Genomic DNA, 27134 nt, shown 5'->3' on the forward strand with positions numbered 1-27134 from the left:
TTATATTCTTTCTTGAGCAGTGCGTGAGCTAGGTATATACATTAATTTCTATTCCATTACTGCAGTGTATCTTCAGATGAATAAAGCTAACACGGGGTCAGGACAGTGATGTCAGTGATGACGCAAAATGCTGATTTGTCCGAAATCAAATTCCCAAACTGCTCAATATAAAGTAAACTAGTGGTTGTCTATCCTGAAGTAGTGAAAGAGTGATTTCTGACATGGCGTAAAGGTATTTCGTCTTTGCAGTTAATGGAAAGCAGTTTTTGTAACATCACAGATTGAGAGGTGACCAGATACAGCAGTGCAGCAACCGTTTCCTTCCTCATCAGTTGCATTCTACCAGCACCTCCAACTCGTCTTTTTCAATTGCTTTTTAATTACAATTATCTTTATATATATATATATTTTTTAAATATATTGAAAAGGCATGGTGCCATGACCTATGTCCCCTTAACAGATACGAAACCTATAAACCACTGTGAACTGGACTCTTAATTGCTTTAAACGGGTTATGTAAAACCTCTCTTCCTTCCTCCCACTTAGGAAAGCCTTTCTCTCCCACAAGCAGGCCACCGCGGGCATGGACATGGGGTGGGCGACTGGACACATCAAGTGCCTGAGGAGTCTGACACTTCTCGATGGATGAGTCACACCAGGGATGTGCACACACACACACACACACACACACACACACACACACACACACACACACACACACACACACACACACACACACACACACACACACACACACACACACACACACACACACACACACACACACACACACACACACACACACACACACACACACACACACACACACACACACACACACACACACACACACGGTACTCTGCTTGTAGCTGGCTGTCACGCCACAAAACAGCAGGGTAGATATGAACGTTCTCTCAAGTCAAGTCAGAATGTATGACTCTTTTTGGCTGAGCATGTGAGTCCACAGCAGACCACTTAGATGGATGGAAAATGGGCTGTAATGAGTTTTCTTTGTCCTGTATGCTTTTCATCCATCTGCACAGCCAGATGTTCAGTGCCTGCACCACCCATAAAGTGGGTAACAGGACACTGTGATGACCGGTTTAGGTTATGCTGGACCATATGCCAGTATTGGATGAGCAGAGCGATTATATTTATGGTTACCCTAAAATACTTTGTAATACAAAATGACATAGATATGATTAGGTGACACTTACTTGATAACAGAAATGTCAATTTTTCCACTACTCTGAGATAATTCAATAAGTACTCACAATGTCCCCCCTGGACATGACAGGGAGTATTATCTTGTGCTTGAGGACACTCAATGGGGTGCAATCTGAAAGCCTTTTCATAATTACTATCCTGCTGACTGGCCTCTTTTGAACAAACAGTGTTCCAAATTAGAAATTGAATTAGCTTGAGTGAAACCAAACAAACATCATAACAGGGACAATGTTTGATGCAGAACCAGAATCTCTTGTCCACAGTAAAGCCGCGTTCACACGATGTCAGCAGAATAAATGTTTGAAGCATTATTTCTCAGATGGTTGCCCCTAGTGGTAGACTCAGCCAAGGCTGATCCTTCAGTGACCAAAAGTAAAACCATATTCAAACAAATAGCTGTTTGCATAGCTGAGCTGAAATGATTGTATCAGTGCCAACATTGGATTTGATTTTCGGTAGATGTACCCGACAGAGATGATAGCTTCGTAGCCATGTTGCAACAACATTTTTGACACTTCACCAAGTGGGAGATGATGTCGCCGTTAGTAATTACAACTGATGAAGCTGATGCTTCAAGTGACCTGAAGGGACTTGGTTTATGTGAATGTATGTGAATGCAAGCGTGACTGAGTGTGGGACAGCTGTCACCTGTCATGCTCTTATCAAAGTCCATTCAACCTGAGTGCTCTGTGACGTCAACTGAGAACTAATTAGTCAACTGCACAGCACACAGAGGAGTGGAGAGAGAGGTGACTAAGCGTGTGTGTCAAAAGTGTATGTGTGTGAGAGAGAGAGAGAGAGAGAGAGAGAGAGAGAGAGAGAGAGGGAGGTAAGGGCTGAATGCCACCCTGACATCTGTCAAGGTCCAGTGTGTATTTGTTTGTGTGTATGTGCATCCATGAGTGTGCACAAAGTAACGAAACAACCCTCAGAGTCACCTTGCAGCTATGCCACATGATGAATACACAGCAAAAAGTGTCATCCTCACTCTAATTACAATACCAGCATGCTCCAATGTCCAACTGTGACAAGGGTAGTGTGTGTGTGTGTGTGTGTGTGTGTGTGTGTGTGTATGTGTGAGAGCAGCGTCAGCGCCATCTTTCCGGTCCAGTCACTGTTTGCGTGTGCAGGATGCCGAGGCAGCAGGTAGATGCAAACCACAGTCGGCTAGATGACTTTGCAGGCTGTGTACTTGTGCTCCAGCAAACAATACCACAGTTACTGGTAATGCATATCCGGCTTATCCCAGGTTAAAATAAGCTCAGAGTAAAGCCATTTATCAAAGCAAACCAACCGTTTTATACTTATTGGGTAATATCTGTAAGTAGATCCCTTTGGTATATTTATAATTTACAGCAGTACAGTAATTGTGTCATATTAGGTAGAATACAATTTCAGGTTGCGTAACATTCTTGCACCCAGAAATACTTTTTTTCCATGCTCAATCACTGCAAAAGAAAAGAAACAAATACGATTTTGTGCGTGTCAATAACACTCTCGCCTTTAATGGAAACGTTATGGCTGTCGTCTAAAGTGCATGGGATGCTGGTGTGTAAGTGCATTGAGGGCTTGACAAACTCTACTTTTGCTAAAGCACATCATCTGGGTGCAGAGGAAAACACAAGAGGCAAAGGGGTTGTATCCAGTCTCTAAATTAATCATAGGTGTTTGGGGCAAAACATAAATTCAAACAATCAGAGTGTTATCTCCCATTCCCTGAAAAGCCATGTGCAAATAGTTTGTGACCACAGTGAATTATTATTATAATAATATATTTTTTAGTTAGATTATATATATATATATATATATATATATATATATATATATATATATATATATGGAGTCATTGGAAATATTTAGATTACACAATCTGATGCAGTCACCCCTAGGCTTTACTTCTTGGGGTGCTAAATTAATGTTGCCGTAGTGAATGGAGGGACAGGTATGTGGTCCTTGGCTGTAATCTCTCCCAATCCTCTGTGCAATCAACAACTCAGTCAAATCTGCATATCGGAGCAAATTAATCGTTAACCTATTCAACTGAGGAGGAAAATGCTGCTCCACTTCCCTGTGTCTATAACTATAGGCACATCCTACTATTTGAATAATGAGCCCTTTAAATACCAGGAGAATGTAAATTAAGTATGCACCATCTTGGAATACAACATCTAGTTTTCTTCATACATACATACACACTATATATACACATCGGTTCAACAGGGACTCACACAGATGCTCTCTCTAAATATATAAAATTGTCTAGCACTGCAAAAACCACCATTAAAATTAGAACGTGGGTTCAGCAGCAGAACTAATAAGCTTACAAGCCACGTTACATGTTGCTAACCCTATTAGCATGGATTCAGGGCCAAATATGTCCCTTTTAAATGTAATGTCTTTGGCTTTTTGAATTTGAAGTCTGTAAAATGAGTCAGTTTTATAATATTCGGGTCCCACCAACAAGGCTTTTTGGTTGTACTTGCTCTTCAATTTTGAGTATCTCTCCCCCTGAAATGAATAATCATTATATATTGATGCATGGACAATGACTGGGTCAAATTGCAAGATAATACAATGCTATACAAGAATAGACTAATAATATTTGTTAACAGAATTTAATTTGTTTTTTAATCTATTTTAAGTGTCAACGTATTCCATTTCAGGGAAGACAAGGAGCATACTGTATACGACGAACCTTGATTAGATAATAATGGAAATAGGGACAAGTCAAAGTCTTATTTCTTCTGTGCTTTCTAATTACGTAACTAAACCATTTTAGCATGCCGTCCCCAACAATGGTCACGATGCATTCGAGGACAGAGGGAGAGCAGAGCACCAGATGGAAAGAAGAGAAAATCTGACCGAGGGAGATATGTAAACCCATCAGCACCCTGGACTGAGACAAGTGTCCAACAAATGAAGTTTTCACAGACTCAAGTTTTCTCAAATACAATGGAGGCTTGTCAGAGCTGCACCAGGATGCATTTATTAAAAGCACTCATATCTCTCAAATCTAAATACATCAGGAGCTACATAACAGACTATGATGTGCACATCGTGCCAGATTGCTGTTGCAAACAAACACACAATCTGATTTTGCTGAAATGTTTAAACTTAAACAAGAATGTGAAAGCACACAAACACAGCATGTGTATGAATTATACCTCTAAAACAAAAAAAAAATAGACTGTTAGAAGTTAAATATTAAGCATGCACTCAAATGTACTGAATAGTCTAAATAAATCACAGACTTTACTATTCAAGAATCTGTGATTGCAATGAATACTAATAAATAAATCATTTTGTATTTTGCAGAAAGAAATTACATTTACATTGTATTTACGTTGTTCTTAATTTGTACTTAGTTGTTTATTGTTTTGTGTGCCCAAATATTTGTTGGTTTTGTCTTGTGTTGAATACAACAATGTTTCCTATTACAAGATATCAGCTTCCTCAGCAAGAACTCAACTTGTTTATTTATGTGAAAACCTACTGTTTTGTGTGATTTCATCTTTGACAAGGTCTGCAAGTAAGGGGCCTTTCGGGAAAAACAGCTTCAGTTTGTTGAAAGCACGGTGTGTAGCTTCTGAAGAAAAAAAAGCATTATAAAGTGACAAGTTGGTGAGAGTTTGATGGTAAATTACATCCAAGAAGTTCAGAGTACACAGCAACAAGTGGTAGCACTATCATAAGCACCGCACCACTTCAATCCACCGAGGGTTCCTGAGAGCCGACGGGGGACGAGAACATCTGAAAAACTACAAGGATGCTCAAAACTTGAGATTCTCAAGGAGTCATCTGTCAGGTTTGTTGTTATTTGTGCCCTCCAATTTAAAACCCTTTTGCTGGTGTATGCCCGAGGCTACCAAGAGGAAAACCCTGAAGCCGGCACCCCTCCTTTAACACAAGGCTCCAACTGACAACTGTGTGAACTGGTTGCTGACTGCCAAATAGCTCCTCACGTCACGACTTGAGGGATACTTGGAATTCTACGCTTGGCCTTTCCTCCCCATCATCCACTTCTCTCCTGAATCATGGAAGGAGACCTACGGGAGGGATTAACAGCTAAAACCGTGAGACTTAACGAGTCATTTTAAATTAGATCATTAGCATACTAATGTTTGATGTCGGACACAAATTCTCTTCCCACCGATACTTTGTTAGTGGAAGCAACAACTTACGGAGGGAGCGCTCTGAAATGATGAATGCAAAAGGACTCAAACATATCATGAGGTCAATTTAATTCACTAGAATTAAGCATGTCCTTCCTTCATGTTTCATAAACCTCTTTAAGAAGTGACAGAGATTTAAAAACAAATATGGAACATTAACGCAAGACTTAATAGTAAGTCATATTCCTTTTCCATATTTTGCCCAAAGCAACGACTCATGTATCATATTAATTACTTGATAATGTAATGACGTGTGGAAAAGACGTCTCTCTCAGTGGGTCAGAAATGTAATTAATCCTATTAAAGTGATACTATAATAGCTTGAAAGTTTTCTAGGCGGAAAAAAAAAATCCAAATGTCTAAAAATAATCATGCAGAATATTATATTTCTCTGCAGTCCTGTAGGGTGCTAATTATGATCCAGACCTTTGCGTTTACTGCACTTTAATATCTCAGTTCTCAAGCACAACTTGATTATCCACGTTAGAGTGCCTGTGTCGGAAAAAGCATCTACTTATCTCATCTCAACAAATGTAGAAAAACTATTCCTTTGTTTATGATATACTAAAAAAACATTAATTTCTCTTCAATTTTAAAGATACCTAATGAATAATTCGATATTACCATTCAACCCAAACTGCACAGCCAGACTAGATATTTAATTTTGACCATGCCTGTGAGCGTTAACAGTAAGTGTCAGTGCATGTGTGCTAAAACTGTATCTCAGTGACACACTATGGGCCAAACACATCACAGCATTTCAATATGACGCTGTGCAATTTCACATATGTGTGTGTGTGTGTGTGTGTGTAATGTTGTTTTTGATCACAGCACAGCAGGCAACTTAGGAATGTCATTACACTGGGAGTTGTCCAGTAAATGAGTTTGGACAACTCTGAATCACTTGCTGGGTTTGGATATACCACCCACACACCCACACACACACCCAGGAACACACGCACCCAGGACAATTGGACATGTACATAGTGAACTGTTTATTATTTTCTTGCAATAGCCGGTGATGGGAAGTATGAAGGGTTGGTGGCCTTTGAGAATAGTGAATAATACTGTGTTAGGCAATTTTTTTTCATCCACTTTTTGACAGGAAGCAACAGAGTTTCTAAGAAAAACTAAGAAAAGAGATCACATCACTCCTGTATTAGCTTCTCTGCACTGATACCTTCAGTTATCAAGCTCCTCTTCTATGGAACCAGCTTCCACTTTCAGTCGACTTAAGACTTTCCTCTTTGATAGATCTTATAGTTAGGGCTGGCTCCGGTTTGCCTCGGTCCAGCCCCTAGATATGCTGCTCTAGGCCTAGACTTGTGGGGGACATCTTAGGATACACTGAGCTCCTCTCTCCTCTTTGTTCTTTGTTACACATCTCTCTCTTCTTATGCAAAGCTCATTACTAAGCAACACAAAGGAGAGAAAACATTTTAAAATGTCAACAAAATACGAAGTAGAAAATCAATCCAAATATTCCACATGATGTATTGTGTTTGTGTGCTATGATCATACCCTAAGCTGTCTGTGGTGCTGAGCATGGCCCTATGTTCTGACCTTGGCTGATGGCTCTTTGATGGAAGACACAAATATGAGGAGATACTGTGACTGTTAGTCAGGAGCCTGCCCAGATCTATGTGTGTGTTCTTCTGTTAGCATGTGTGTGTCCATGCCATGGTTCACCACCCGGCTCTCCATCTCGGCAACAAGATGCCACACCGTGAATCCCTGAGCAGGGCCATTAGTCACAATGCCTGGCCCTTTTCTGAATAACTTCATCAATATTCCATGGACCTGCTTAAACGGGAGAGTTGCGGCTTGGTGCCTCACCAACGCAGAATCCATTAAGCCCCGTGTTGTAGCAGAAACATGGCAAGACAATTAATCTTTTAGGATCTGAGGTTTGACAACAATAAATGCAAGAGGGAGAGACAGAAACAGAAATGGTATGAAGTAATAGTATATGGAGGGAGAGAGAGAGAGAGAGAGAGAGAGAGAGGTGAATGGAGTTATGAATTATGTAGAATCCGGCAGCATGGACAACCGATTCAATCCCACCAGCTCCTGACCTCCTTTCTCTAGACCACATCTGCATAGAAATTAAATATCTCAACAACAGAAAGGGAAAAATGACAAAATATCTCAAAACGAGGACAGCGTTAAATGGAAAAGTATAATCCGTTGGCCTGAAAGAGTAATGACACAATTGTCAAGCCCGACTCTTAAGTGGCTTCGATGTTATTCAAATGAAAATGGCACTCGCTTTTGTACTGGCGTCAATTGTGCTAAACTTAAAAGGAGAAAACCAGAGCATGAAAGCATGAGAAAGAATTACACGTCTGAGAGAGACAGATGTTCTTCAGAACCACTGAGAAGGAACACAAAAAAAAGAGTGAGCCTGGAAGAAAGAGCACGGAGAGTGAGACAAATTAAACTTGAGAGAGAGTTTGAAGAGGCAAGCAGCCACCGGCAAATCCAGAATCTCTGTGTGTTTTTTATCCGTGTGAGGAAACCAGCACCACACTGGCATTTCACACAGACAGAGAGCCAATGAGCCACGAAGACATCTGTCACCTTTTATCCAATGTCTCTTTCTACTGCTTTTATCCACATAGGGGCTAGGGAGAAGAAAAGTGAATTTTACTTTATTTCATTTACCGGGGGGTTTGTGCTGCATTTATAGAAGCTGTTTCTTAAAGACCACTATGACTTTTTCTAATGGAGCTGGTTCTGGTCTGATTTAATTAAGTATTCAGTGTCCATCAGGAGCTTTGCGTCACGGTTTTGCTCTCCAATATTAAATATTGAAAGGTTGCCGCTGTCTCGACGGCATGCTACCATGTCCCATTTGCACAAAACATGAAGTACTAATGTCAGTAGTTTTGCAGGCATTTGGTTATAAACTAAAGTATGGGACAAATAGACATTTAGGCCTGAAGGTGGCACTGAATGAAAAGTCAAAAGGATCACCACATGTTTACAATTAATCCTGAGACGGACATAAAGGTCTGTTACCATTTTTACAGCAATTCATCCATTAAGTCCCAGTAGGAAAAACACAGCTGTCAATAAAATTAATAAATTCTCACTATCGGACACAGACATATGAACAGAACAGAGTTATCATTAATGTTATTGGCAATAACACAAATAAAAGGCCAATGGCTATCACAATCTTTCACTAAAATACAATCCATCCAAAAGTAAAGACCACATTTCAATGGACCTCTTATGAGGAACAACACCCCCCCCCCCCCCCCCCCCCCCCACACACACACACACACACAAAAAGCCTGAAATGTCATTGTTACACTTAAAGTTATTAATGAAATAACGTTTCTAATATTATTCAGACTCAAATACCACACTATCAGAGATGCTAACAATGATACAGAGACCGAGACACAGCTTCCAACATCCTCGTTAGTGTCAGGCATTTCATTGTTTCGCTGCTGAAAGGTCAACTGAATGATGACAGTCGGCGTGGAGCGGAGACTCACATTTCTGCCTGCTTTCTTCTGGCACAGCGCACGCTCATAGCCCTACATTACACACTTACAGTCTTTCTAAGTCACCAAGCATTTAAAAACACCTGACTGGCCCATGTTACATTCATCCCACTCATACATTCATTACTGCATGTTACTGTGTGTGAAAATGCACTTGGACATCAACAAGAGAAGATGGAGTGCAGCTTATGACTACTTTGGGACGTACTGAATTCCTCCCATAAGGATTAGATGCATATAATAATCTGTGAGGACAAGCCTGTGCAAATATTTACTGAAAATGTTTGACAAAGATTTATAGGAACGTTATGATTTGGGATGCAGTAAATACGAATATATCAAAATGTTGTCTTCCCTCTCTTGTCCTCTGTGATTTCCTGCAAGGGATTTGTTGTATTTTATTCTCTTTGCATGTAACATTTTTACAGTTTTCCCTTAGATGACCTACTTGTGTATATGTGAATCCTGTCATGCCTTAAACCAGGTGCATGTGCTGTTATTACAGCAGCAGACAGTATCTATACAGATAAGTCATTATCTGCAGGTTAGATACATTGTTGCAATTCTTATCTTTCCCACCATTTTCTCACACACACACACACACACACACACACACACACACACACACACACACACACACACACACACACACACACACACACACACACACACACACACACACACACACACACACACACACACACACACACACACACACACACACACACACACACACACACACACACACACACACACACACACACACACACACACACACACACACACACACACACACACACACACACACACACACACACACACACACACGGTTCAGACTCCCAGGTGAATAGCTTCAGTAAAGAGGACAATAAACAGCCATTGGGAATGAAAAGGAGTCAAGGTCACTGCTGGACCTCAACTCCAGTATTCAGTCTTGCAGGCACATTTTAGTATCATAAAATAATGCACTCTCCATCTTAATAATAATAATAATAATCCATGACATCTGTTGATGGGAAAAAGAAACCAGGAAGTTTACAATATGGTGTGATGTAAAATCCCACACCCGGCCAAGCTCTATTTATTTGAACAAGCAAGTTTTTCAAAAACAAAGTCTTACTCATAATGATAGCCTGCATTGTATTCATGCAACAATATTTAGCTATATTGCATAAGCCTTCAACTGCTTAGGCAAGCCTAAGAGATAAAGATGTTTCCCCATTTTGGGACAAGTATGGTTGCTTAATCTGCATTAGGATATGAACGAGGTCAAAGCAATATTTCCAAGAGAGACTGAAGATAAGCAATGTTGCTCCACTAAGAGAGAGGATCAACAGGGCATGTGCAGTAAAGCACATTGAGTAAAAACTAATGAGGCACTCAGAATAAAAATAATGCCCTGAGATATACTGCACAGGAAATAAACATCCCAGGCACAAAAACACAGAATTGAGAATAAAAAGCCACCAGATCACTGAAATATGGAAAACTGACATCACCGCAGGAGACATTAGTGGAGCATGACCAATGTATTGGTTGACAGATGTTATCTGCAAATAATAGCCAATCACAGGTATATCAAACTGTTTATATCTTATGCAAAATGTGCCAATGTAAAAGCCTCGATTTTGACAGGATATGATACAGAAAAGCTGTTTGAGAATGTATTAAACTCCTTCCATTAAACAGCTTCTCCAACCTTTCAACCGCAGCACGAAGTGGAGTGTGAGAGATTAGTGGGAGCTGGATACAGTTTCAACCCGACGTCATTCAACATAGATGTCAAGCTATCAATAATTCAATTCAATTAAATTCAGTTTATTTTGTATAGCCCAATATGACAAATTACAAATTTTCCTCAGAGGGCTTTACAATCTGTACACATACGACATCCCTGTCCCAGGACCTCACATCGGATCAGGAAAAACTCCCCAAAAATAACCTTTCACAGGGAAAAAAGGGAAGAAACCTTCACCAAATTAACCAAACATATTGGTACACAATCTGGTACGGAGACAGAAATCTATCTATATAGTATATAGTTTGTGGTTAAAATAACAATATCTAAATCCATTTGGCTACATGATTATGAGCTATAATTTGATGTGGTAGGTGGACACATTTCACGAGCAGATTCTGGAACAAATAAAATCATATAAAAAGGAAAGGACTGTTAACAAGTATTCCTGCACCTTCGTATCTAGTATTGCAACCTAGCCTGGCACTTTACTTTTATTAGCAATGTTAGCAACAGATGAGAGTATTGGGATGACGTTTCTTTGAGCATTTTTAACGGCACAGATACAGGAGTGGACACGATTCTTTCATGGACAAAAGTCCAATGTCCCAGAATGAATCGCCTTGCAATGCAGCCTAAAGTCTAAATCTTTCATGAAGATATGAGCAAATGAAAAGGCCATATCAGTTTAAAGCGGAGCTAAGAACGCCGTCTCCCTCCCTAGAGGGAGCCACAGGGGTCAGTCTGGAGCGGAACAGAGACCAACTCGCCTATTTAAACAAGTAAAGACAAATGAAAAGGGCACATCAATTTGGAGTGGACGTGGGCACAGCGTCTCTTCCTCTGCACAATGTGACTCTCAGAGGCGGTATATTAGGCTGAAAGGGGCTCAATGGGGGCGAGGTGCATCACTAAATAATAAACTCCTTGCGGCACAATTACGGAGTATAATGGCTGCTTTCATCGTAACGGGAAGTAAAGGTGTGTATTTGTGAGGCTTTGGGGTAGAGATGTTTGCATTTTTGTGCATATATACATCTCTGGGCAAAGCAGTGCCTGAGCTCTTTTCTACTGTCTATATGCTCACTCAGCAGAAACTGTGAGCAAAAGAAGATCCTTCAGCAACGGCTTGTTTAGACTTACGAAGCTCGCCCACTTTGAGGATCTCACAGAGCATCTTGGTCAGCTCAATGCTGCTGCGGCCAAACGGACACTCGTGCTTGTCTTCTCGACTGCTATTCTCCAGGACGATCTAGAAACACAAACAATCAAAAAAGCCAGATAAGAAGTATCAGGACTACGCTGTCTACTCTCTGAATATAACAGATGTGCCAATGAAGGAAGAAAACTTTGATCTCTCCTGAAAATGTGATGCCACTTTGGCTATAGGTGGGTCAACAGCACACCATTACATATGTGAAAGATTTCTGAGGCCTCGGCATCAGGTTTGCACTCCGAGTGCTTCATGGCTATTAGTATGTGTAAAATATTTTTTTATTAATTTATGTTGGCAGGTTTGTCAGCTTGAAAGGCCGTTTTCATATAACCACAACGTAATTATGGCTATCTGACCCTCTAACCTAGCTGCTTGGAAGCCCGAAAATAGGGAATGAAATCTCAACAGCAAAAGATATTCCCTCTAAATATGTGTATGTTGGCAGTGTGCCATAAATGAGGCCATCAAGGTCCCAATCATTTTAACTGGTGACAGTTTAATTTAGGAAATTGGAGGCTGTATTTGACTGATAAGGGTGAGTTTGTACTACTACCAATACATCTCTTTTCTCATATTCAAGACACACACACACACAGACAGAGAGAGAGAAGAGAGAGAGACAGAGACAGAGACAGAGACAGAGACAGAGACAGAGACAGAGAGAGAGAGAGAGAGAGAGACAGAGAGACATCCCACTGCAGACAATCCCAACACTGTACTGTAGTTATTCTAAATCACATGAGTCTACTACCCAGGAGTCAAGGTCTGACTGTGAAAGGAATTGAATCATTTACATCGTCTGTGCTGGGCAACTTCATGAAATGCAGTTTTAGCTGAAAGAAAATTTGGGAACAATCCAGAAACTACAAACAAGTGAATGAGCTGGAGGGAAGAAGGTTTGGTAGGAAGTGGAGGTGACGAGGAAAACTATGACCCCATAGAATGCACTGAGCAGAGTGTGTGTGTGTGTGTGTGTGTGTGTGTGTGTGTGTGTGTGTCCACATGGAATAGAACCGCATATGAAAGAGTGTGTGCATGCTCACCCTGATGTAGGCGTCCTGGTGGTGTCTGGCAAAATACAGCATGTTATCCAGAGCCAGCATGCCTGGGGGGATCTGGGTGAAATCCACAGCTGGATTCACGTGGTTCTGAGCGGCAGAGGACATATTAAACTTGACATTTTGAAGATGTATTGATTAACCTGCACAGTCCTCTTGGATAGTGAAGCTATCTTGAATAGAAATGAATTTATATAATAATATTAATATCCAGCAGTGAATGAATCTAAAAACTGACTTTCTCCTTTAAAAATTGTCAGGAAACACTTCAAGTATACAACATTATTAGTTTGGCCTAAAACCACCAATACCTAAAATGTTGAGAAACAAACCCCAAACTTTGCAAATACATTCCTCCCATTTCTCAGGCATCAACACTACAACCTCCCATAACATCTGAATATTGTATGAGATATGCAGATAGATTGCTGCCTGTGCTGTCACAGTCCATCAGAATTAATTCTTTCCAGACATCACGGAAAATTCAGTCGACTAATGATTAAATCCACAGATACACATGCAAACACATCACTCTGAAGCTAATCTTGAGTTTAAAAAGATGAGACAGGATGTTGAAGAGAAAAGCGATGGGAAGAGGAGAGAGGAAAGCAGAGGATGAAAGAGGAATGAGAACACTGAGATCTGGCTCATCACATTTGTAATTCTATCTGACAGGAAGCAAACTTATAGGCTTAAAATGGATACAGGCATGCAGGACCATGCATATCTTAAAAAATATGAAAGATATTCCAGTGTGTGAAACAATCCCTAATTAAAAAACCTGAAGGCCTTAGAAGGCAAACAAATGATGTCAGCAGTGATAAGATCTATCTAGAGAATTCTGGTGTGTGTGTGTGTGTGTGTGTGTGTGTGTGTGTGTGTGTGCGTAAGCTGTCTAGCATGGAAAGCAGACTAAGGATTTTGGGGGGGGGGGGTTTCGCCGCACTAGAGGAGACAAAGCAGTCCAATTGTGTTTATCTTGACGGAGCACACTGCAGCGGGAGTTTGGATGGGAAGAGCCCTGCAACAGCTCTGGGCTTACACCAAGCCACAGTGGGTTTAGTTCAAGTTCTTATGCTATAGTTAGACTGTGGCATACAACACAAAGTCACACACTCTCACAGTATAGTATACACTACATTCAAACTTCATCATGCAAAAGTAGTAAAGAAAACACATTTTGGGGACAAGGTGAGCGAGAGAAGACTAAAATACCCTATTTTAAGATGAGTAAGAGAACTAGGATTAACATACATAAACACAAAGCAACACATACAAACTAGTGGTGGAAAGTGTATTTCTATTTATTTATACTTCAACTCCACTACATGGAGGAGTCACTTTTCAGATTAAAAGCTCTGTAGGATTTGGCGGCATTTAGCAGAGATGTTGCAGGTGAACTGAAACTTCTCCTGAGTGCATGTCAGAGAACTACGGTTAAGTAATCAGACATTAAATAAATTATTAATATTACAATCCTTTACATCCAGCAATGTGGGGGTCTGCATACAAAACATTGAAGTGTCTACTTCAGGCTCCTTTGTCATGTATCACAGATCCGTGAGATTTGTGTGGCAGAACTTTCCGACAACATTCAGCACTTCTGGACCCTTCAGATTTATCTTGTACCCGTTTGAAGGGTGCATAAAGTAGAACACTACACCTCAACCAGCTATAAACAGTCAAATGAGGCACTGATCCGTATTAACAATCTAATAATGTCATACATGTCATTTCTCTGCAGAACTAGCACTTTTACTTTATATTACTTTTATATTTGAAGGATAATTTACCGATACAACTTTACTGCTGGAAATGTTTTGCGTGTCGTAGCCAGAGAAAGTCATGAGAGAATGAGTAAACTTTATGTGACCCTTTGAAAAACATGCCAAACTTACAATGAAGCCAAGCTTCTTGTAGTCGCGGGTGTACATGGACTTGCGTTTCTCGATGCTGCCGTTGTTGGGCTCACACTCCACGTCAAAGGCGATTCTCCGCAGCTCAAAGATGATGTCCCTCTGAGCCTGTACACGCAGAGAAGAATATTAAGGTGCTGCTCATAAGTCCATCCGTCTTTTCTTCCATTCACCATTTTGTAATGTCAGAATACTTCAGCCTCATCTCCGCTGTCTGGGGTCTTGCAGTGCCCAAGCCAATCTGGCCAACCGCCATGACTCTCCACTGTTGGCCCACCTAAAATAACCAAGAGTTTTGTTGTGTTCCCCCCCACCCCCAAAACAAACTGCTGGATCAGGTCCAAACTGTACCTTCTTGTGTGATGTAGGCTACAGTTAAAAAGGCATGTTCTGACTGCTTACTAGTTACTTTTTGTCAGGACAAGTCTGGTGGAAAACTAAACCAACATTAAATTGATTCTGTCTAAGAATTGATCCCTTTCTAAGTATTTTGAGCAGCCAAAAGCCTGATATATCTTACTCCTCTGAGCCAGAGCTCAGTTGTTGCTCACTCCATGAAATGTTGTTTCTTTATGATGAACATGTGCTTGGAAGTCAATCGCACATACATACACTGTAGCTAGTGACTCTACCAAATGTGTGTTCATCATATGTTTATTGCTTTGAAGATAATGATGTTCCCTCCTTTCCCTTTTTGGCATTTCCATTTATGCCTTCATCCATCCATCCATCAATCCATTTGTCAGTCACAGTCCCCCACCTGGTCCTGGGGATCCATCTTGGTCATCATGCGGTCCTCCAGCAGGTTGAAGGTGAGCACCTGCAGGACGTACAGCTGGTGGGCCATCTCATCGTTGATAGGTGTGGGGCTCCGGATCACGTTCTACACCGTGTGAAGGACAAACAGAGGAGGAAGAGGAAAGAGGGGGAGGTAGAAGAGCAGGGGAGAGGAAGACCGAGAGGGGAGTTGAAGTGTTAGATGTGCAAATAGAAGTTGAAGGTGAGAGGATGGGTTTTGGGGTCAGAGAGACGAGACATGGATTTTGGAGGAAGGCGGTATGCAATAAAGTTGGAGAATAAGAGGATTTTGGGAGTGAATTAGAAAGCATAAATCAGATTCAGGAACAGGAGAGGGAGAAATGAGATTAAACACAAGGTAGAGGATGAAAGAGAGAAAAGGGAACAGGTGTGAAACAGTAAGTACAATAGATAATAACCAGCGACGTGAGACAAAGGGAGAAGTGGCAGGTGTCATTTTCCTTTCTGATATCAAGCTTGTGCTGAGGGATAAACCTGAACAGAGATAAAGAAACAGAGAGTCAGAAGGGTACAATGGAGAGGAGAAGGGCACGCGTAGACTTACACTGAGAATGATGGAGCGCAGCTGTTTCTGGGCAAGAATATGGGCCATCTCCTATAGATAGATAGAGAGAGAGAGAGAGAGAGAAATTAGGAAGAACAGAAGAAGAGTGAGAACATAAAACAATCTTTATAGCATATACCAACAAATTATATATTTTTGAGGTTTTCTATGTTGATATGAGAAATGAATCTGGGCAAAATAAACAGAAACTGCCACAGCACACTGCAAAGTATGCAGTGACCTGGCGTATGAAATAAGAAAGCCATCCCAAAGAAGAACTTCATCTTAAAAATGGATACTAAATGCACTAACTGATGTCTTCTACAGTGCAAACTACAAAGTGGGCTGATCAAGGGTGCACTTACTGTCAGGTGACAATTTAGGATGTCCACAATGTGCTCATCAACCTACCATATCGTGTGCAGTGAGGAAACAAAGTCAGAGACAGAGAGACAGAGAGGGTGAGTGAGTGAGTGAATGTGAAAAAACGAGAGCCTGCGAGGAGGTTAAATAAATATTTTTCTGTCAATGGTGCAGCTTGTGGAAGAAGGAGGAGGGCGAGGTAACGGAGTCAGCAGAATGGTGGGACACTGGGGGATCATAACAATAGCTTTTCTTATGGCCGAATCCTTACCATGCACACACACTGTCATCCGTTCTTTAAGACACACACAAACTGAGAACCAAAACAGTGTTGTTAGCACTGTGCATGCTTTAAGATGTGTCCCCTGTGATAGATCTGCATATAAAAAGAACCTGTCATGATGATCAGGTACTATCCCATAATATCACATTATAAAAGGGCCTCTGAATGAAAATGTCTGCTATAAATGGGATATACATGCCTGCACCTGAGCAAGAGGACATGTTGTTCACTTAAAACAACCCAATAAAGTTGCTGCCAACCAACCGCATGAATCCAATTTAAAATAAAAACATTGCGCATTTGCAACATCTGCGTGCGCTACAATCTGTATGCAGTGATGCTGTGGGGCTTATTTCTGCCTAACGTGTCTTTAACTTTGTATGCTGATTCGCAGAAAAGCTGTGGGTTAGCATCATTCATTATTAATGTCAAAGGCCATCGCTGGACCCTATGGTCCCGATTCAAGGGAACATGGCATGAGCTACGGGACAAAGCGTGACATAGGTGAGAGAGGGATGAGTAGAGAAACGAGAGCATCTCGCATGCATGTCACTTCTGCAGAGAGGAATGGAGAGAAAGCAGGGGATGAGGGAGTTTGTTGTGCTTTAAAATCCCTACTGTTCTACTAGATTTTACTGTTTCACTAAACATAAACACACAACATACAATTACAGGCACAGTAAAAATGTGTTACATGTGTTCACATGTAAATGTACCATGTAAAGCTCACTCAATACATCATGATGCTGATGTACGACACAGTAGACTGTATGCAGTAAGAGCTGTGTGTGCACACTGCAGCCTCACCTGTCTCTTCTCCTCAGGAGCTTTGAGGAAGAGAGCATTGATGACAGCAATAGTGTAGGTCTGAATATCTTGATCAGTCCTGGCAATAGAAAATAGCACACACAAGAATATCAACTAAAACATAGTTATATATATATATATATATATATATATACATATACACACATGTTATTATCACCAACATGTGTGGTTTAAAATGCATTCATCACAATGTAAGAGACATTGATAGTGCCAAAGATGAGCCTACTGATCCACTTACCCTTGGAGATGTGGGATGAGCTGCCCGATGGTGATCTCCTGCGCCACCTTGTGGTAAAGATCCTGACTGTTGAGCACCATGGACTCCAGGATGGCCAGGGAACGCTGCAGCACTGCCGTGTCCATGGCCGACTTGTTCACGTAGCTGGCGATCTGCAGGAAGGACAGAGCAGGGGAACTAAAGAATCTGCAGCAGACACTAAATTATTGTTAAGATGTAATGCTTTAGAGACAGAGCTAGTCAAGGGTAACATAGGACAGCTAAAAAAAACCTGCAACCAACAAAAAAGCAAAACTGCCAACCTGTGCTTTTAAGTTGTGCCGTTCGATATACAGTAGCAGATAATTATGTGTCACGGGGAGTATCTGTTTGCAAAGAAGTCAACTGTATACCATGTCACAACTTAATTTCACTAAGATTATCACCATACTGTTTGAACAAATTAAGAAATGCCACTGGTTTGCTTTTTTCATTATGCCTTTATTAGCTCCTCGAGGGGAAATAAAGTTGTCACTTAGTTGTTATTTTCACACATTAAACACACCAGCCAGAAACACACACACATGCACAAACAGGAGCTATACACATGCATCGATGCAAAGATGTCAGAGCGAGGGGGTAGCTGTGGACATGACTGTTTTAGGAGAAAATACCACATGTCACAGAGGGCCTGAAAGACATTTTGTAACTGTAAAATCTAAATTTATTCTAGTAAATTATAATCCTGTTATACTGTGTAAGTAAACAAAGTCCCCCTTAAATCCCTGTCCTGTGAAATGAGACATTTTCTGGGCTGACCTTCTTGATGAAGGCCACAGAGAAAGTGTCCCAGGAGACGATTCCGTGGTCCATCAGCTCCACGAAGGCCGTCAGAGTGAAGGACAGCAGGTCACCAAAACTATGAGACAACACAGACACAGACACTCATAGACCACAGGAAACTTTTTTTTTCAGCAGATGGCTTGAAGCAGTGTATAGCTGCAAAGCCCAGATGGCTTGGAACTTAACGGGGAACGAGCGGTCAGCAGAGACAGAGAGAGGGTGGCGGAGAGGAGGAGAGGGGGCAGAGGATCATGGGATTCATTCTGCAACCAGGCTTACTGAAAAGAGACAGAGAAAACAACTAGAGAGGAAGAAATGGGAAAGGTTTGCAATGCAGTGCAGACAGACTGGCCTTCAAGAAACAGCAGGGGCCGTCTGAAGGCCAGAAGGAGCCGGGCAGCACAGCGCGGCTCTCAATCAGGACCAGAAAGCTACATAACAGAGTGAAGTCATGCAGTTACACAAATATCAGGAGAAATACGTCACTCTGCCTCAGTCACAGGAGGCCAAAGCAGGGACCACATTAAACAGCTGGTATATCCAAGACACATAGATGCTGGAAGTTTTGAATTCATCATTTAAAAAAAAAAGGGTGTGTAATTTATGGTTGGTTTGACAGCTTGAAGTTATTTCTGCTATTTTCTGTTACAAAACGTTCAGATGTTGTTTAAAGGTTTCACAATATTGCCCTCTACAGCTTAAGATTGGCATTGCACCCTTCAGGCTTTTGTTGGTTCATCCTTTATGATACATTTATGGTAGTATTGTCGTACTTGCATTTTGTCAAGTCGACATGAACATATACAAAACCTATGGTGCTATAGTCAAGGCAAAATATGTTTCCATATGTAATATTAAATCTAAACTCCTTGTGCAATAATCTGATGATGCAGTTTCATATTTCATAATGCTAAAGTTAGTCTGCAGAGCTAACACACCATCAGATTCAGCAAGAAAAAACAACAACAAAAGGGTAATAAAATTGAAGAAATAGGTTTTCAAGATACAAATATTCCTAAAGTGGATCAACAGAGAGCATTATGGGTCAGTGTTGCTGCATTGTAGATGATTATTGAACAGTTAAAAGGCGATCAGTAACTCACAGGACAAAAAGATGGTACTGGGCATTGAGATGGCATATTGTGGTAAACTACACAATGCTCCATGAAATCGTAACATTAGAGGATTGCTTAGAGAGAGTAATGGAAACCGTGTTGATGGATGAAGTTCCTGTGGCGATAGAGGCTACTGGTTAATAATGCTGAAGAGAAAAGAAAAGTAGCTGAATAGCCCCACACACACATAATCCCCATGAGCAGCACCGCGTGTAAAGAACACCAAGATTTAATTCAGGGATTACTTGTTCCAAAAGTACATGCAACTGCACTGAACCTTTAATTTAAAAACAGCAGTTCATAAAACATTTTTATTTCACTAGGTTTTTAGAAATAAATCTTGGCTTTCTTTCAGTTTGTATTGAAGAATTAGGAAGGTGTTTGAGTCCCAAAACCACATGCAAAAAAAATAAATATGGAAGCCTGGAAGTGGCTGTGTTATACAATGTCCCATAAGGCACTGGGGCAAAAGTCTTAATCATGCAGACTCAGCCAGCAGGTTAGAAAGAGCACAGAGCCAATGACATTACCCGGCTGGGGGGGGGGCTTACCAGGGCTTCATTATCTTCTGTAGTTTCTGATAGCGTCTGTAAAGATTTAAGAAACTTTGGTGTCACAGTTGAGAATCAAACAACCGGATGTTCTAGCCAGCACAGAGCAGGGAACAGTACACATCACAACCAGAGCCCAAGAAAATCTATTTCACATCGTACGAATGATTTCTGATTGTATACATTCAGACACAAGCAAACTGAAATGAAATGTCAACATGTCATTCAGCATAAACTTTGATACACTGACCTTTAGTGAATATGTTGAGCAAGTAATGCTACTCAGACCTTAAACGCATGCCAAGCAGAAACAAAAAGTAGGTTGCTGCCAACCTTCACTGTCCAAGCTTTGGTCGAGATGCACAGAAAAGATCACGCACTTTCATTTCAGTCTGTATTATGAATAAAATGCTGCTGCAATTAAGTTACACACAAATGAGGACACAATCGAATTAACAAAGAAATTAAAATGATTGAGAAAACTCAAACAGTTGTGTTTCTTCTCCCTGTTACTGTTTCCATTGGGGCTACTTCCTATAGAAATGAGTTTCAATGAAAAGGCCCGACAAACAATAACAAGGACATACTTTCAGGAATTTTCTAAACAAAATTACATTCACCTCCATTTTACAACAGAACTCTCTAAAATGGTGCAAATTTAACAACATCTGTGAGAAAAATGTTTTTGTTTTGTTTATTTGGGTGAACTTTAAAAATACAACTAAAATCCCTTTTGAATGTAATAACAGCTCTCATCAAGCTGGTCGAGGTTGCACTGTACATTCTGAACACCTTCTGAGTCAACGCACATTAGATGTTTCATGTTTTAATCAGCAGAGGGCGACGTCTGCCTTCCACTTGAGGAGCTTGTGTGGGCAGCGGCAGCAGCAGCAGCCTGCCAACTTATTTCCACATGAATACAGTACAACATCATCACACCGCTCTGCCTTCTAGAGTCTCCAGCTCTGAGCCTCTTGAATAATTACAGGTCACCAAGTTGCTTGGCAGGCACACTAATGAGAGTGTGTGTTTCAGACACCGATACCTATATGTGTTTCATAAGCTTCTTCTGTTGAGATGGAAATGCAGCCGACCCAACCACCCACCCCCACCCACCCCCACACACACACCCACACACCCACACACCCACACACACACACACACACACACACACACACACACACACACACGTGCTGAATATCTGATGTGATGGTAATCTACATAAAAACATATTTAATGAAAGAGCCAGAAGCAGAGTGAAGTCAACATCAGTGCTGCTGTGACGGCTCCCAGCAGTGAGATTGAACAAGGGTCAAATATTTGCTAATTTGAACACAAAAAGAAGAAGAGGCTTCAATGACTTTCTGTCAAATAGTAGAAGTGAGTGTAACGCTAGAGCTGCTGTCTTATACCCAGAAATAGGAGATCATTAAGTGGTGCTGCTGAAGAGGAGGCATAAAACATCTGACCAGAGTTTGACCTTTTATGTACAGACATTACAAAACAATCCATTGCATGAAAGGACAAATCAGTCAGTTTAAGAAAGTTTTGCTCAATTAAAAGAATCTAGTGCCAACAATTGTTTGAAATGCTTTGCTGAGTTCCCTGCCAGCGTTGATTAGTGTGTGCTTGTGTCTCCTTAAGCAAGCAAACAATTGTTCTATCCATCTCGTCTCTCGCTACGTACAAAGGGATGAATAATGAGAGATGCATGAGGCAGAAAACAACAGCGTCCCAGACGGTTGGCTGCTACTGCTCTCCCTGCCAGTGTGCACCGTATGTCTGCTTGTGTGCACTCCTACTGTAACTTGCCTCTGGGTTATTGCTCTGACCGGAGCCTTGCACTCACACAGCACGCTACAGGAGCAAAAGCACACACACACGCACACACACACACACACACACACACACACACACACACACACACACACACACACACACACACACACACACACACACACACACACACACACACACACACACACACACACACACACACACACACACACACACACACACACACACACACACACACACACACACACACACACACACACACACACACACACACACACACACACACACACACACACACACACACACACACACACACACACACACACACACACACACACACACACCACGGCTGAGAATTTCCACCTCAGCAAAAAATATCCTCACTTTAACCTTCAGTTGAGAGGCTCCATGCACGCATGCACACACACACACACACACACACACACATGCACACGCACGTTGGATCTGCTGAACAGTCAGAAATCCGTGGAGAGCTCTCTTCTCCTCTTGTGTGTAATGTCACTATCATGGTCAGTAAATGCAAACGGGAGCCCGTGGACATGTTCTTCACAAGCCTGTTCTGCCCTGTCCAGCTTCTTGACGACACCTTTAGAGTGTGTAACCGTATTACGACCAGGCTGTGGCTCCTGTGCCTCCGTAGCTGCGCTGCAGGCTCAACTGGACTTAGCTGAGCTCTTCAACAATGTAACATTGCAACCACAGAGATATTACATGGGGACAGAAAGAATTATGATTGAGGTTGGCACTTACTAATGCCTATAGATTTTGTTGAAAGGGAAGACCACCTCAAACTATTAAAGAGAGGCTCTGTAATGTTCTCCTGTTTGGCATTTATTTTTTTATGAACATGGCCTGATAATGACATGTCTATCTAGTGTGTTGGTGGTGCCATCAAATCCATTTCCAGAGCAAAAGCAACTACAGGGGGTCAGATGCTGCAAAAGACTTGAGCAGGTCAGTCAGCTGCGTTGAATTTAACCAATCAGAATGCACAGTGCAATTCACAAAAGAAACTACTCGATTCTGACCTCAGATTTGTGTAAAACTAACCCTGATAACTAAGAGCGAGACATTCATTACCAAACACACAATGTACTTTCATCGGGTTACATAAGGTTACATCAATACCTCAAGTATAGGAAACCACCGGAAAGCTATATTCCTCTCATCTAGTAATGTTCCTTTGCCACTCTAATAAATTCCTCACACAAAGAGGAATGATAAATGAAAGGAGTGGACTGTAACGACTAAATACAAACCAACAAAAGAGACTTACTCAGTCCCACTCTCCACCATCAGAGTGAGCAAGGAGATGCCGTCCAGGTTGATGAACTCTTGGGCGAAGGTGATGTCCCTCGACGCATTGGCCAGGTCCTTCAGAGACTCCAGCTTGGCATCCATGCTGGATGACTGGATCCGTTCATGGAGCTGGACTGCAGTCTGGTACTAAAGTGCAAAAATAAAAAAGGTAAATAAAAGGAAATAACAAATGTCATGAGATAATAATAAGTGAGTTTCCTCTCCATAATGAACGGGGTTCTTAAAAGGACATTATGCAAAGGAATCAAACTCACAGGAGAGGTGGTCAAGCGCAGGATTGATCCATTCTTAATGTCATTGCGATTCTGTGGAGATTTACAAAAATAAAAACAAAAGTTAGTGAGGATTTCTTTTTTCTTTTCTTGGATACTGCTGCCTGGAGTTGAGAAAACAGATACACAAACCTTTTCTGTGATGTAGAAATTTGTGGCATCAGCAATTTGCAGAGCAAAGTTTTCATGGTTCCCCAAGGACCACCTAAAATCCATTGGAAGGAGAGAAGAAAACGTTGCATTATTGGTATTAAAAGGGGAGAACATCTTGTGTAAAATACAGCTAATATAATCTAAGTATGAAGACAGAGACAGAGAGAGAGAGAGAGAGAGAGAGAGAGAGAGAGAGAGAGAGGGCTTTTTCATGAAGCCCTAAGAGAATTATTTTCCAACCAAAAGGCATACAGACACACATGAAAAGGCCAATGCAGACTTACCCCTCACACACTTCTTTAATGATGGCTGAGAGAGGCTTTTTCTGTGGAGAAAGGCAAAACTACATTTAGACTACCGTCCAACCCAGAGTTCCTAAAATAATAGTCAACTCAGATTGAGCTGCAATTTTTTTATATACCAGGACTGAGAGGCTGTTCTACAGGAGCCTGTATCCAACTGTTTGACTGCTGATGTGGGATCGCTGACCATGTCTGCTGCGCCATCTCCTTTAATATTATTGTGAAACTGCTTCCAGATCAGCAGCTGTGATGTTCTGCTCTCCTCCACAGGTGTGGAAAGCAATTAAGTAGCTTTACTCAAGTACTGTTCTACAATAAGTTTAAGTTAGAGGTCCTTCTTTGCTAATCTATTGAAGATAGGAAACACTGCACTTTTTACTTCATTGAACTTATTTGGCAGATATAGTTACAAACAACACATATGATCAGTATGTGTTTTTATTGATTAAACTTTATTAAGGTTGGTAACTGTTTAAACATTTTCAATAACTTTGGTAATATGGTTATCATGATTGGGGACCAAAAACAAACCATTTCAATGCCTTTTGCTTTGGTCTGTCAATCATTTTCATGTTATCAATTTATCGTGCAATTTACGGAGATCACCTAGTCCTCGATAATGGCCGTTTGTTACATAATGTCACCATGTTAGCGAACATGTTGCCAGAATTAACAGCAGAGTATTCCCCTCCATTATAAGACTTGGACATTGCGCAATAATTGCATATATTAATAATAATAATAATCCATTTAATTTATATAGCGCTTTTCAAGATACTCAAAGACACTTTACATGTTACATTATACACCGTAGACACAGCTACGGGGAGCAATGCAGGGTTAAGTGTCTTGCCAAAGGACACATCGACTAGGGCGGGGATTGAACTGCCAACCCCCTGATTGAAAGACGGGCATGCTAACCACTGACCCACAGTCGCCCCATTATATCAACATTCCAATACCAATGTCTGAAAAATCTAAAATAATGAAAAGTTAATTGCATTAATATGCTATTATATTATCTCTGGGACAATATATCATGCAACTAAAGTAGCCATTGTGACCGACTTTGAGTTGCATTATGGGAAATCTGTAAACCCCTCCAATTCTGACCATGTGTTGTTGTTGTATGTTTTTTTTAGGTTTTTATAAATAAATCTTGGCTTTCTTTCAGTTTGTATTGAAGAATTAGGAAGGTCTTTGAGTCCCAAAACCACATGCAAAAGCAATGTTCAAACTCTGGAGCAACCTGTTCACATTGTGGTACAGCTACTTTTACTCAAGTAAAGATCTGAATACAGTACAGCCCCGAGGATCACAGCCTCATTTACATTTATGTCATATCCACTAGTTGCTGTTTGGAGCCAAGAGGGTTTAAAGGACGGTTAAGGGTCTATTATCCATGCACACAGGCACACACTAAAACAATGATTGTGTTGTTGCCGCCTCACAGGGGATTACCCTGAGCAACGAGAGAGGCTGAAGTGATGAAGATTTACAGCGAGAAGATAATGGAGGCAGGATGATGGGCATACAGTCGATGACAGGGAAACAAAGGCAGAGAGGTGACAGAGGAAGAGAGTGGGCTTTTATGCGAACAGAAGATTTTAAAAAGGAAAAATACGCAAACCGAATAAGATAAAAGGAAAACAACAGCAAACACAGGAAGGAGGAGAGTGGATGATCACAGAGAGAGAGAGAGAGAGAGCAGCAGAGTGCGTGTTGAACAGCGAGAGGAGGAAAAGGACGAGTAAGCAAAGTGCATATGGAGGGATGAGGTGACAAATAAAAGGAGTGTGTGCGTGCGCGCGTGTGTGTGTGTGTGTGTGTGTGTGTGTGTGTGTGTGTGTGTGTATGCATAATGCCTGGAAGCATTAGCCTAATATCTTAATATCTGCCCGCTCGCCACTGCCGTCATCCTTAGGCTCTCTGGGACCTACAGTACGCTGCCAGACTACGCTGAACAAAGTACTCAAAAAGCAAGTTTAGGACATTTGTAATGTTATCTGTAAATTAATTTTAGACCCAAAAAAATGTGTTTAGAACATAAAAACGTGATTAATCTCGGTTTATACAGCAAATGTTTGATATTTCTGAGTTCTACTGGAGCTTTTTAAATGAGCAAATCCTTAATTTGCTCAATCACCAAAGAAATAGCAAAGGGTTGCAATATTTCTGAAAACATTAAACCACTTGTGCTTTGCTAGGAGCAATTCCTTCTCTCATACATGATCAAAGCATTTGAATTTTATTTTAATTGTATTATTAATAACCTAATACATTTAAATTAGTTTGCATTTAAATAACATGAAAGGTTCTAATATATTACCACATGTGGAAAACTTTTTCGAACTTTTCGAAGAAGTAAAGATTTCACATGTCCAACTTCTAATTACTGGTGCAAAACTTAGATCTTTTGCATTCTCCAACAATGAATGTTATCAGGTATTTGATAAAGTGCTACATTTGTGCATTTAAATGTGTTTTTCTTTTGTTAGGAAATGGCAGGTTGAGGTTTTATTTTTAAATGTGTTTGTCTCTTTTGAGATGGCCCTTTACTTCTCAATTGTTCCTCAACGAAGATTAAGATTACTTGACATCAATTTAAATGATTTACATGATCATAAACAGCCTTTTTAGTACATAATTAATTTGGACTGGTAATCTTAATTAATTTAGGTTTCCCCAGTTATTCCTTGAACTCTTTTCTGCTCTTCTTAAAAGCTATAATCTACAGTATACTGAAACATAGATTATATTATATCCGATACTCTTTAGCTCCTGTTATCTGACCCACTTCTCCCTTTTAACAGGGAAGATAGTAGATACACTTCCTCTCTTTCTTTCCAAGGTCATTCAGTTAC

General features: G+C 40.8%; 1 protein-coding gene across 4 annotated transcripts in view; it reads right to left on the minus strand.

Moving 5' to 3' along the window:
- The window catches only part of elmo1 (engulfment and cell motility 1 (ced-12 homolog, C. elegans)), a 94543-nt gene that overhangs the window by 35083 nt on the left and 32326 nt on the right, over nucleotides 1-27134 (minus strand). For all 4 annotated transcript variants that reach the window (XM_034545008.1, XM_034545009.1, XM_034545010.1 and 1 more), the window contains 13 exons: nucleotides 24253-24293; nucleotides 23948-24020; nucleotides 23798-23848; nucleotides 23500-23669; nucleotides 20406-20441; nucleotides 18716-18815; nucleotides 17918-18069; nucleotides 17659-17737; nucleotides 16206-16256; nucleotides 15603-15725; nucleotides 14825-14950; nucleotides 12912-13016; nucleotides 11796-11904 (listed from right to left, as the gene is read on the minus strand). In XM_034545008.1, the coding sequence (XP_034400899.1) occupies nucleotides 11796-11904; nucleotides 12912-13016; nucleotides 14825-14950; nucleotides 15603-15725; nucleotides 16206-16256; nucleotides 17659-17737; nucleotides 17918-18069; nucleotides 18716-18815; nucleotides 20406-20441; nucleotides 23500-23669; nucleotides 23798-23848; nucleotides 23948-24020; nucleotides 24253-24293 (1216 nt within the window). The remainder of the gene's footprint in view (nucleotides 1-11795; nucleotides 11905-12911; nucleotides 13017-14824; nucleotides 14951-15602; nucleotides 15726-16205; nucleotides 16257-17658; nucleotides 17738-17917; nucleotides 18070-18715; nucleotides 18816-20405; nucleotides 20442-23499; nucleotides 23670-23797; nucleotides 23849-23947; nucleotides 24021-24252; nucleotides 24294-27134) is intronic.

The sequence above is a fragment of the Cyclopterus lumpus genome, chromosome 11, assembly GCF_009769545.1.
Source record: "Cyclopterus lumpus isolate fCycLum1 chromosome 11, fCycLum1.pri, whole genome shotgun sequence".
NCBI classification, from domain to species: Eukaryota; Metazoa; Chordata; class Actinopteri; order Perciformes; family Cyclopteridae; genus Cyclopterus; species Cyclopterus lumpus.